The 12894-nt window shown below is 38.9% G+C and overlaps 1 protein-coding gene across 3 annotated transcripts in view; it reads right to left on the reverse strand.

The window, feature by feature from the left end:
• The window catches only part of NUP35 (nucleoporin 35), a 97946-nt gene that overhangs the window by 53566 nt on the left and 31486 nt on the right, over positions 1-12894 (reverse strand). For all 3 annotated transcript variants that reach the window (XR_001884574.1, XM_017867482.1, XM_017867481.1), the window contains exons 5-7: positions 9868-10009; positions 1603-1672; positions 339-467 (exon numbers count right to left, since the gene is read on the reverse strand). Coding sequence is in view for 2 of the 3 variants with exons in the window: in XM_017867482.1 (XP_017722971.1) it covers positions 339-467; positions 1603-1672; positions 9868-10009 (341 nt within the window). In the remaining variant the exon portion in view is untranslated. The remainder of the gene's footprint in view (positions 1-338; positions 468-1602; positions 1673-9867; positions 10010-12894) is intronic.

Genomic DNA, 12894 nt, shown 5'->3' on the forward strand with positions numbered 1-12894 from the left:
TGTGGTTTCGCTTTGCACAAGAAAGAGAACGAATTAGTAGTCAAGACACCTAAAATCTAGGCCTCATCTTTAACAACTCTGGACAAGTTACTTAAGTCCTCTCGGTTTCTTTCCTTTATCTGAAAAATGAAGAGGTGAGGACAGATTATCTCTAAATACTAAAGTCTATGATTAAATACCTTCGGCTTACCACAAAGAGTACTGTAAGTATCATCACATGTTACAAACTAAGAAAAAGAGACACAGTGAAACCAAGTGACACAACCACCAATTTCAATCTTTGGTCTTGTGTTCTTCATACAGATTAAGCTACTTTCCTTACATCACCAATAACTTACTTTGTCAATACATGGTTTTACACCAATCATGATGGATTCTCCAAAAATTCTCCCATCTTTGCTTAAGGCTTTCCGAGCCTGCAGTTTAGATTGATAACGAATATGCATCCAATTTCCTGTATTAGACATCTGCAAAGAATGAAATTGTCTCTTAAAATAGAAAATATATAAAATCTACATCTAATGAATTCTACTACAAAACAGAAACGTGAAGATAAATCTACTTCCATTTTGTATTTGATGCCTTGTAAAAAGCTGTGAAGTTCAACAACAATCATATTTAAAACAGCTTCAACAATCTCTCAATTCTCTACAATCAATATGTACATATTCTCTGAAAGTAAAACACTTCTCAAAATATGTTTACTGTAAAGAGATCATAGCAACATTTGCCATAAAATTATTTAAAACTACTCAATTTGATTTTGTATAGGAATTAATTAAGTCAATCTCTAGTAACAAAAAAAGATTTGTTACTTGTAACTTGTAGCACAAGGTAAGATAATTTTTTAAATTTTAGAACTATAAAGCTCTAAAAACTCTAAAAGCTCAGGAACCTCCTACTTCCTTTATCCCCAATAAAAGAAGCTCAAATTGGAAAACAGTAATATAATACTTGGTATAATCTATCTTTTTTAAGACTGTAAACTATTTAAGGAAGGGGGTGAGAAGAGGTGGATTTTCAAACTCACTTTATCTCTTTTTATCAAAAACTATCCAACTTCCAGACTTCAAAGGATATACGATATCAAAACTTTAAAAAAAATTTAAGTTTAAAAAAANTAAAGCTCTAAAAACTCTAAAAGCTCAGGAACCTCCTACTTCCTTTATCCCCAATAAAAGAAGCTCAAATTGGAAAACAGTAATATAATACTTGGTATAATCTATCTTTTTTAAGACTGTAAACTATTTAAGGAAGGGGGTGAGAAGAGGTGGATTTTCAAACTCACTTTATCTCTTTTTATCAAAAACTATCCAACTTCCAGACTTCAAAGGATATACGATATCAAAACTTTAAAAAAAAATTAAGTTTAAAAAAAAAAACCCCTGAGGCAGGAGAATGGTGTAAACCCGGGAGGCGGAGCTTGCAGTGAGCCGAGATCGCGCCACTGCACTCCAGCCTGGGTGACAGAGCGAGACTCCGTCTCAAAACAAACAAACAAAAAAAAACAAAACCCACAAAATTCAGAAGCAAAGTTTCTCTCAATTCACAACTTACCCCTCTTTAGTCAAAACTCTGAACTGAAAAAAAATTAAGCCTTACCACATGTTTTAAGATATTCCCATACTGTGCAAATTGTAGTAATATGTAGGACGCAGATGCTTGAGGAAACCTGAAGAAAACAGTTGTCCAAAGAACACAGTCAGCTTCTACTATCAATGTGAATGCAAATTACTACAAGATAATGTTTCAAGATAGATTCCCCCCAACTGTCTAGATCTTTAACAGGAGAGCGCTGATCATCCTGTTTTCCTCGATATCGGCTAATTCTGTCAACGACCAGTCACTCAAAAGCAAATACCTTAAAGTTAGTCTTATTCTGCCATTCTTCTCCACCCTCAAATTCTACCTCTGAAATCTCTAAAAATGCTACTCTCATTGCCATTATCCAGGTCTTAGAAAAAAACTATAAAGTTGCAGTTCTATATATAATTTATTTCAATATATGTACGTTGATATGTAATACATTTAGGTATACTATGGTTATGAAAAGATAAAGAATTTTAAACTATAAGCAAATCATTATACATTGAGCATCACTTAAAAATTCTGAAATTAAGTCTTATAACAAAGATAAAATTCAGCATCAATATCTATGGCACAGAATCACTTAAAAGGACGGTTACCAAAATTTGATTAGCCATATCTCTGCATGAGAAAATTCTAAGCAATTTTTACTTTCTTCTTTATAAAGTTCTGTATGGTTTGACTATTTTACAATGACACATTATTATTTTATAGTCCTAAAAATAAAGCTATTTTCAATTTGAGAACAATAACCACTACCAACAGAATAGAAATGGCTATCTGGAGGCTCTCTAATCTCTAACTTCAGTTATCTGAAGACTGAACTAGAACCCTAAAGACAAAAAAAAATCTGAATCTCAAAAATAAATCAGAAACCAAACACATTAAAAATCTATGTGAGGCTGGGCGCGATGGCTCACACCTGTAATACCAGCACTTTGGGAGGCCGAGGCAGGTGGATCACTTGAGGTTAGGAGTTCGAGACCAGCCTGGCCAACCTGATGAAACCCCGCCTCTACTAAAAATTAGCTGGGCATGGTGGCGGCACCTGTAGTCCCAGCTACTCAAGAGGCTGAGGCAGAAGAATCGCTTGAACCTGGGAGGGAAAGGTTGCAGTGAGCTGAGATCATGCCACTGCACTCCAGCCAGAGTGACAAAGTAAGACCTTTTCTCAAAATAAATAAATTAATTAATTAATTAAATCTGTATGAGTAAAATATTCACTGCAATCAGAACTGAAAATTCATTTGTATAAAATCTGGACATGAAATTTCTAACCACAAAGAAAAACAACAAATAGGTTGTGCCTACAGGGCAGAGATAAAACAAAAATGAAAAGAAGAAAGAACGGCTGCAAGTGAGGGAAATACTTAAGAAATAAAACATAATTCTAAAACTCTTGGATCACTTTGAGTAGAAACTTACATTCTAATACTCTAGATTAGAATCACCCAAAACAATAATATTTCATAACCCTAAGTCAGTAGGAAAAAGTTGAACTACCAAAGAAAGAACATATATAGTGCATCTTTTAGAGGTACTTCCCCATAAATGATCAAAATAAAATACTTTATCCCTTAAAGGAGAATGCTTCAGTTCTTGAAATTAAAGTCACAGAGGGTTGTTAAAACCTGAAAGTAAAAAAATAAATAGCTGGGAAAGTTAATGTCTGAAATTCGAAACCATACTAGGAGTGCTTCAAGTAATTTATCTAATTACTGGAAATCTTAAAAGTTAAACCACTACTATTGAGCCTGAAAAACAGATTTAAGAGTGCATATCTATTTTCAAAAACATGCAGCCAAGCTGGCTCATTACTGTTATCCCAACTACTCATGAGGCTGAGGCAGAAGGATTGCTTGAGGCCAGGAATTGGAGACTGCAGTGAGCTATGATCAAGCCACTGCACTCCAGCCTAGATGACAGAGAGATTGTCTCAAAAAAAAAAATCAAAACAAAACAAAACAAAGCAAAAGCCATTTTATGAGAGAATATAAAATGTAAAAGAAGAAGAAGAAGAAAAAAAAAAACGCCAGCCCAATTGCTATGGATATAGGACTGAGTAGGGACTTTCTAGAGAACAACAGAATGCAGTGACCCTGCTTTTTACCTAAATAGAAATCAATAACACAGAAAATCTCTCTAGAAACATACACAAAAAAACAGGTGGCAATCATTGCCTTAAAGAGGAGGAAAACTAGCTGAGGAGAAAAGCAAAAGGGAAGACTTCATTGTACATTTTACATACCTTTTGAACTTTTAATTTTAAATAAATTGAATACACTAAACATTTATTGTGCACCTTTCTTCCTTCAAGGAGCTCATGTGTTACTTTTACGTTTTTTAATCCCCCCAAAAAATATAATAAATAGATACATTCCAGTATCAGCATGTGATACAGTTTGGCTGTGTCTCCACCCAAATCTCAACTTGAATTGCATCTCCCAGAATTCCCATGTGTTGTGGGAGGGACCCGGTGGAGGTAACTGAATTGGGAGGGCCAGTCTTTCCCATACTGTTCTCATCATAGTGAGTAAGTCTCACAAGATCTGATGGGTTTATCAGGGGCTTCCGCTTTTGCTTCTTCATTTTCTCTTGACATCACCATGTAAAGTTGCCTCCCACCATGATTCTGAGGCCTCCCCAGCCATGTGGAACTGTAAGTCCAATGAAACCTCTTTTTCTTCCCTGTCTCAAATGTGTCTTTATCAGCAGCATAAAAATGGACTAACATAGTAATTGCTACCAGTAGAGTGGGGCATTGCTGAAAAGATACCCAAAAATGTGAAGCGACGTTGGAACTGGGTAATAGGCAGAGGTTGGAACAGTTTGGAGAGCTCAGAAGAAGACAGGAAAATGTGGGAAGTTTGGAACCTCCTAGAGACTTGTTGAATGGCTTTTACAAAAATGCTGATAGTGATATGAACAATAAGGTCCAGGCTGAGGTGGTCTCAGATGGAGATGAGGAACTTGTTGGGGACTGGAGCAAAGGTGACTCTTGTTATGTTTTAGCAAAGAGACTGGTGGCATTTTGCCCCTGCCCTAGAGATTTGTGGAACTTTGAACTTGTGAGAGATGATTTAAGGTATCTGGCGGAAGAAATTTCTAAGCAGCAAAGCATTCAAAAGGTGACTTGGGTGCTATTAAAAGCATTCCATTTTAAAGGGGAAATAGCATAAAAGTTCAGAAAATTTGCAGCCCAACAAGGCAGGAGAAAAGGAAAACTCATTTTCTGAGGAGAAATTCAAGCCAGCTGCAGAAATCTGCATAAATAGAAAGGAGCCTAATGTTAATGCCCAAGAACATGGGGAAAATGTCTCTAGGGCATGTCAGAGCCCTTCAAGACAGCCAATCCCATCATAGGCCTGGAGGCCCAGGAGGAAAAAGTGGTTTCGTGGTCCGGGCCCAGGATCCCTGTGCTGTGTGCAGCCTAGGGACTTGGTGCCCTGTGTCCCAGCCTCTCCAGCCATGGCTGAAAGGGGCCAATGTAGAGCCTGGGCTGTGACTTCAGAGGATGGAAGCCCCAAACCTTGGCAGCTTCCACATGGTGTTGAGTCTGTGGGTGCACAGAATCAAGAATTGAGGTTTGGGAACCTTCGCCTAGATTTCAGAAGATGTATGGAAATACCTGGATGCCCAGGCAAAACTGTGCTGCAGGGGTGGGGCCCTCATGGAGAACCTCTGCTAGGGCAGCGTGGAAGGGAATTGTGGGGTCAAAGCTCCCACACAAGGTCCCTACTGGGGCACTGCCTAGTGGGGCTGTGAGAAAAGGGCCACCATCCTCCAGACCCCAGAATGGTAAATCCACTGACAGCTTGCACTGTGTGCCTGGAACACCCACACACTCAGTGCCAGCATGGGAAAGCAGCCAGGAAGGAGCCTGCACCCTGCAAAGTCATAGGGGCGGAGCTGCCCAAGACCATGGAAACCCGCCTCTTGCATCAGCGTGACCTGGATGTGAGACCAGGATGTCAAAGAAGATCATTTTGGAGCTTTAAAATTTGACTGCCCCGCTGGATTTTGAACTTGCATGGGGTTTACAACCCCTTTGTTTTGGCCAATTTCTCCCATTTGGAATGGCTGTATTTACCCAATTCCTATACTCCCATTGCATCCAGGAAGTAACCAGCTTGCTTTTGATTTTACAGGCTCATAGGTGGAAGGGACTTGCCTTAGCTCAGATGAGACTTGGGACGGGACTTTTGGGTTAATGCTAAAATGAGTTAAGACTTTGGGGGATGTATCGGGAAGCCATGATTGGTTTTGAAATGTGAGGACATGAGATTTAGAGGGGCCAGGGATGAAATGAAATGGTTTGGCTATGTCTCCACCCAAATCTCAACTCAAATTATATCTCCCAGAATTCCCATGTATTGTGGGAGGAATCCAGGGAGAGGTAATTGATTCATGGGGGCCAATCTTTCCTGTGCTATTCTCATGATAGTGAATAATTCTCATGAGATCTGATGGGTTTAGCAGGTGCTTCTGCTTTTGCTTCTTCCTCATTTTCTCTTGACACCGCCATGTAAGAAGTGTCTTTCACCTCCCACCATGATTCTGAGGACTCTCTAGCCATGGAACCGTAAGTCTAATTAAACTTCTTTTTCTTTCCAGTCTCGGGTATGTCTTTACCAGCATGAAAATGGACTAATACAGTATGGCAAATCATACTTTCAGAAACAAACCTTATATTGTACAGTATAAACATTAGCTTGAATATCAAAAGACCTAAGTTTTTGCTGGAACTTTGCTAATAATAACTAGATGTGAACTGCTGAATAAATCACTTAAGCTGCCTACACCTCAGTTTCCTCACCTGTAAAATAAAACATTATACAATATGATCTCTAAGGTGTTTTACTGTGATATACATACATACATAAACACACACACACACACACACACACACACAAAATGGAATACTACTCCGCCATAAAAAGGAATTAATTAATGGCATTTGCAGCAACCTGGATGGAACTGGAGACTATTATTCTAAGTGAAATAACTCACTTATTCTAAGGGAAGTAACTTGGGAATGGAAAAAGCAAACATTGTATGTTCTCACTCATAAGTGGGAGCTAAGCTATAAGGATGCAAAGGCGTAAGAATGATGCAATGGACTTTGGGGACTCAGGGGGAAACGGTGGGAAGAGGCTGAGGGATAAAAGACTATAAATTGGGGTCAGTGTATACTGCTCAGGAGATGGGTGCACCAAAGTCTCACAAATCATGTAAAGGACTTACTCATGTAACCAAATACCACCTGTTTCCCAAAAACCTATGGAAATACATTTTTTTTTTAAAAAAAAGGTATTTTAAAGTATTTTTTGGAACTAAAAATCTATTCAAAAACGTAACGAGGAGTGTCNGACTCTTGTTATGTTTTAGCAAAGAGACTGGTGGCATTTTGCCCCTGCCCTAGAGATTTGTGGAACTTTGAACTTGTGAGAGATGATTTAAGGTATCTGGCGGAAGAAATTTCTAAGCAGCAAAGCATTCAAAAGGTGACTTGGGTGCTATTAAAAGCATTCCATTTTAAAGGGGAAATAGCATAAAAGTTCAGAAAATTTGCAGCCCAACAAGGCAGGAGAAAAGGAAAACTCATTTTCTGAGGAGAAATTCAAGCCAGCTGCAGAAATCTGCATAAATAGAAAGGAGCCTAATGTTAATGCCCAAGAACATGGGGAAAATGTCTCTAGGGCATGTCAGAGCCCTTCAAGACAGCCAATCCCATCATAGGCCTGGAGGCCCAGGAGGAAAAGTGGTTTCGTGGTCCGGGCCCAGGATCCCTGTGCTGTGTGCAGCCTAGGGACTTGGTGCCCTGTGTCCCAGCCTCTCCAGCCATGGCTGAAAGGGGCCAATGTAGAGCCTGGGCTGTGACTTCAGAGGATGGAAGCCCCAAACCTTGGCAGCTTCCACATGGTGTTGAGTCTGTGGGTGCACAGAATCAAGAATTGAGGTTTGGGAACCTTCGCCTAGATTTCAGAAGATGTATGGAAATACCTGGATGCCCAGGCAAAACTGTGCTGCAGGGGTGGGGCCCTCATGGAGAACCTCTGCTAGGGCAGCGTGGAAGGGAATTGTGGGGTCAAAGCTCCCACACAAGGTCCCTACTGGGGCACTGCCTAGTGGGGCTGTGAGAAAAGGGCCACCATCCTCCAGACCCCAGAATGGTAAATCCACTGACAGCTTGCACTGTGTGCCTGGAACACCCACACACTCAGTGCCAGCATGGGAAAGCAGCCAGGAAGGAGCCTGCACCCTGCAAAGTCATAGGGGCGGAGCTGCCCAAGACCATGGAAACCCGCCTCTTGCATCAGCGTGACCTGGATGTGAGACCAGGATGTCAAAGAAGATCATTTTGGAGCTTTAAAATTTGACTGCCCCGCTGGATTTTGAACTTGCATGGGGTTTACAACCCCTTTGTTTTGGCCAATTTCTCCCATTTGGAATGGCTGTATTTACCCAATTCCTATACTCCCATTGCATCCAGGAAGTAACCAGCTTGCTTTTGATTTTACAGGCTCATAGGTGGAAGGGACTTGCCTTAGCTCAGATGAGACTTGGGACGGGACTTTTGGGTTAATGCTAAAATGAGTTAAGACTTTGGGGATGTATCGGGAAGCCATGATTGGTTTTGAAATGTGAGGACATGAGATTTAGAGGGGCCAGGGATGAAATGAAATGGTTTGGCTATGTCTCCACCCAAATCTCAACTCAAATTATATCTCCCAGAATTCCCATGTATTGTGGGAGGAATCCAGGGAGAGGTAATTGATTCATGGGGCCAATCTTTCCTGTGCTATTCTCATGATAGTGAATAATTCTCATGAGATCTGATGGGTTTAGCAGGTGCTTCTGCTTTTGCTTCTTCCTCATTTTCTCTTGACACCGCCATGTAAGAAGTGTCTTTCACCTCCCACCATGATTCTGAGGACTCTCTAGCCATGGAACCGTAAGTCTAATTAAACTTCTTTTCTTTCCAGTCTCGGGTATGTCTTTACCAGCATGAAAATGGACTAATACAGTATGGCAAATCATACTTTCAGAAACAAACCTTATATTGTACAGTATAAACATTAGCTTGAATATCAAAAGACCTAAGTTTTGCTGGAACTTTGCTAATAATAACTAGATGTGAACTGCTGAATAAATCACTTAAGCTGCCTACACCTCAGTTTCCTCACCTGTAAAATAAAACATTATACAATATGATCTCTAAGGTGTTTTACTGTGATATACATACATACATAAACACACACACACACACACACACACACACAAAATGGAATACTACTCCGCCATAAAAGGAATTAATTAATGGCATTTGCAGCAACCTGGATGGAACTGGAGACTATTATTCTAAGTGAAATAACTCACTTATTCTAAGGGAAGTAACTTGGGAATGGAAAAGCAAACATTGTATGTTCTCACTCATAAGTGGGAGCTAAGCTATAAGGATGCAAAGGCGTAAGAATGATGCAATGGACTTTGGGGACTCAGGGGAAACGGTGGGAAGAGGCTGAGGGATAAAAGACTATAAATTGGGGTCAGTGTATACTGCTCAGGAGATGGGTGCACCAAAGTCTCACAAATCATGTAAAGGACTTACTCATGTAACCAAATACCACCTGTTTCCCAAAACCTATGGAAATACATTTTTTTTTTAAAAAAAAGGTATTTTAAAGTATTTTTTGGAACTAAAATCTATTCAAAACGTAACGAGGAGTGTCATACTCTGTTTCTATTAATATTCAATACTTTGTGACTAGAAAGTATCAACCCTGTGACATTGTGTGTGTGTGTGTGTGTGTGTATAAATAAATGTTCATTCTGTTAGTTCAAAACTGGTGAATTCCACTAAATGTAGAGAACTAGTTACTAGAAAAAGGGGAAGGAGTCCCTAAGTCTAAAGGGACAACTGTGTTCCATCTAGCAAATATGCTTAAGAGAAAATAAATTGGGAAGAAATAAACAGACGAATGATTAAAAAAACTACAAATAAATACCAAACTCTAGTTAATGACATGCATGCTCAAGTGTCAGGGTAATATGTATTGTTGTCTACAACTTATTATGAAATGTACCAACAAAAAGAATGAGTTGATAGATGGATATATGATAGATAAAGCAAATGTAGCAAATTGTTAACCATAGAATCTAGGTAGTAGTAATATGGGTGTTTGCTATGCGCTTCTTTCCATTTTTCTGTATATTTGATTATATTCATTATAAAATGTTAGGGTGGGGTTTTAAAAGGCAAATGATCTAAAACCTTACCCAAACACAGTCACCCAAGAGTCATCGAGGTGATCTTCTGAAGTCAAAGAATCTCCTTGAGTATAAAAAGGATCCAACTGGGCAGGAGATAATGTTGTCTTTCGTGGCTGACCGATACTTGCTGGACTAAACATACTTTGCCCTGTATTAAGATATTTAGCACGTTAGTTACCAGTATAAACACCTTGATTGATTCTAAATCAAAAATCTTAGTTTTAAATGATAAAGTCTAATAAAGTTGGCAATTACATAAATAGTTCAAAACATACAACTGTGGTCAAATAGCAATTTCATGCTACCACACAATTAGAGGAAGTAATAATTGGACATAGTTTATAATTTTGCAAATGTTTTATGTATGATAAATTATCTAAATGCTTTATTAAGCATGTCTGGTTAAGCCGACACCAGAAGGATATCCCAGGCAACCTCAAAGACTTCCGCTGGTTTCATCTTCCAAACCTACCACTTTCATCACAGCACCTCTGCCTTAAGAACATGTAAAAATGTATTACCCACAGAACAAAACCCGAATGCCTCAGCCTTGGCTATACAGTTGCAATCTTACTTTTCTGGCATGCACTAAACAATATCTACCCTACCCCTTAAAATGTGAATGCAGTTTCCTTTTATTCAGGTAATTTCTATCTAAAATGTCTTATCCTTTTATTTCTTATTCTTCAGAAACAGCCACCAATTAATGAGTACTTCTATGTATCCAACATGCCATGCTAAATAAACACTTTACAATTCATTTTATCTCTGAAGCACTGTCCAATTAAGGTTATACATTTGTGAGAAACAGAGACTATTTCCCTTTCATCTTCACAGTAGCAATAATGATTCATTCAAAAAATATTTTTTCAGCACTTAAATATGCACCAAGCATCAACCTAGGTATTGAAGGTATAGCAGTAAACACATTAGACAAATAAAAACAAAAAATCCATCCCTACTGGAGCCTACATTCTAGAGAAAGAGAGACAAATAAGTAAATACTTAGTGTGCTACAAAACTAAAAATGCTATAGGGGAAAAAAAAAAATAAAGCAGAGAAGGGAGACAGGGCCAATTTGTGTGGATGGGTTAAATGAAAAAGGATTTCACTCAGGTGCGTTAAAGCAAAAACCTGAAGGACAAGGGAAGCAAAACAATATTTGAAGAAGTGAACACTCTGTGGAGAAAATAATAAAACAAAGGCCCTTAGGAAAGACATGACTGGTTTTAGATGAATGCAAGAAGGCCACTATTTGCAAAGTGAGTGGGGGGGATGTGAGATGAGAACAAGGATATGAAAGCAGAGAGGCAGCAATATGCCAGATCATGAAGAAAAACCTTATAAAGCCACTGTAAAAGCCAAAGCTCTAAGTGAGGTAGGAAACCAACAGAAAATTCTGAGCAAGAGTGACATAACGGGACTAAAACTTTGATAGTAAAAGGTAGCATTTTAAGGGCCAGGCCAGTAGCTCACGCCTGTCATCCCAACACTTTGGGAGGCCAAAGCGAGCAGATCATGACGTCAGGAGTTCGTGACTGGCTTGGTTAACATGATAAAACCCCATCTCTACTAAAAAATACAAAAATTAGCCAGGTGTGGTGGCACATGCCTATAATCCCAGCTCCTCGAGAGGCTGAGGCAGGAGAATCACTTGAACCCAGGAGGCGGAGGTTGCAGTGAGCTGAGATAGCATCACTGCGTTCCAGCCTGGGTGACAGAGAGACTCTGTCTCAAAAAAAAAAAAAAAAAAAAAAAAAACAAAGGTAGCATTTTATTAAGTGATAATAATAATAATAATACTTTATGAGTGTAATTACATTTAATCCTAACAATCCTATAATTTAAACGGTCCAATTAGTCCATTTAACAAATTAGGAAAATGACAACATTAAATAACATCCAGTAGGGAAGCTGGAATTCCAATCCAGGCAATAGGAATCCAAAGCATGAGCTCTGAGGCGGTAATCTAGTTAACATGTTTATTTCCTATGGCGGTACTACAAGCGTGGTCTGCAGACCCTTGGCTCCCCCAAGACCCTCTCATGATATCAGCCAACTCAAAATTATTTTCACAAAAACATGAAGTTTCATTTGCCTTTTTCTCAGTCTCTTATGAGTATACAATGGAGTTTTCCAGAGGCAACTTCATGTGATTATGTGATTCAACGGACTCAGGTTGAACAGAGAAGCAGATTCATGAGAATTCAGAGGTATTTTATTAAGCCAGACACTAAAAGATTTTAAAACAAAACAATGTCACTCTTTCCACAAAATTTTTTTATCTTTAGAAAATAGTTACTGTTCACTTCAAAAGGGTTGTTTATATGAAATAGCTTTATTATTTTAAATCAGTTAATACTTAAGTTTTAAAATTTTCTGTTTTAATTTTGAATGCAGTAAATATTGATAGCTATAATCTATATAAACAAAAGCTCTTTAACTGTTAAGAGTATAAACAAGGTAAAAACTATAAAACTAAGATGTTTGAGAACCACTGTTCTACAGGTCAATGCACATGAGTCACGCTCCATTTTTACTGATTTTCTGGAGGCTACTTAACACATTCTAACTATTGTATATATCTCCTCGCTTGTCATTTATCCTTAATTCCCAAATGAGCGGAAAACCATCCTAACTCATTCCAAAGTGTTTACAGTCACCTGGATTTCTCAAAGTATGTTCTCAAGAAACCAAAAAGACTATCTATAGAAGGTGGGGGAAAAAGCTACTGTGATAAAAAGCTTGGCTTTGCACCGTGGCTCACAGCTGTAATCCCAGCGCTTTGGGAGGCCAAGGAAGGAGGATTGCTTGAGCTTAGGAGCTCAAGACCAGCTTGGGCAACATGGCGAAATCCTACCTCTACTAAAAATACAAAAAATTAGCTGGGCGTAGTGGTGTGCGCTTGTGGTCCCAGCTATTTGAGAGGCTGAGATGGAAGGATCACTTGAGCCTGGGAGTGGAGGTTGCAGTGAGCCGAAATTGCGCCACTGCACTCCAACCTAAATGACAGAGTAAGACCCCATCTCAAAA

The sequence above is a fragment of the Rhinopithecus bieti genome, unplaced genomic scaffold (assembly GCF_001698545.2).
Source record: "Rhinopithecus bieti isolate Rb0 unplaced genomic scaffold, ASM169854v2 scaffold_3041, whole genome shotgun sequence".
In the NCBI taxonomy this organism is placed as follows: Eukaryota; Metazoa; Chordata; class Mammalia; order Primates; family Cercopithecidae; genus Rhinopithecus; species Rhinopithecus bieti.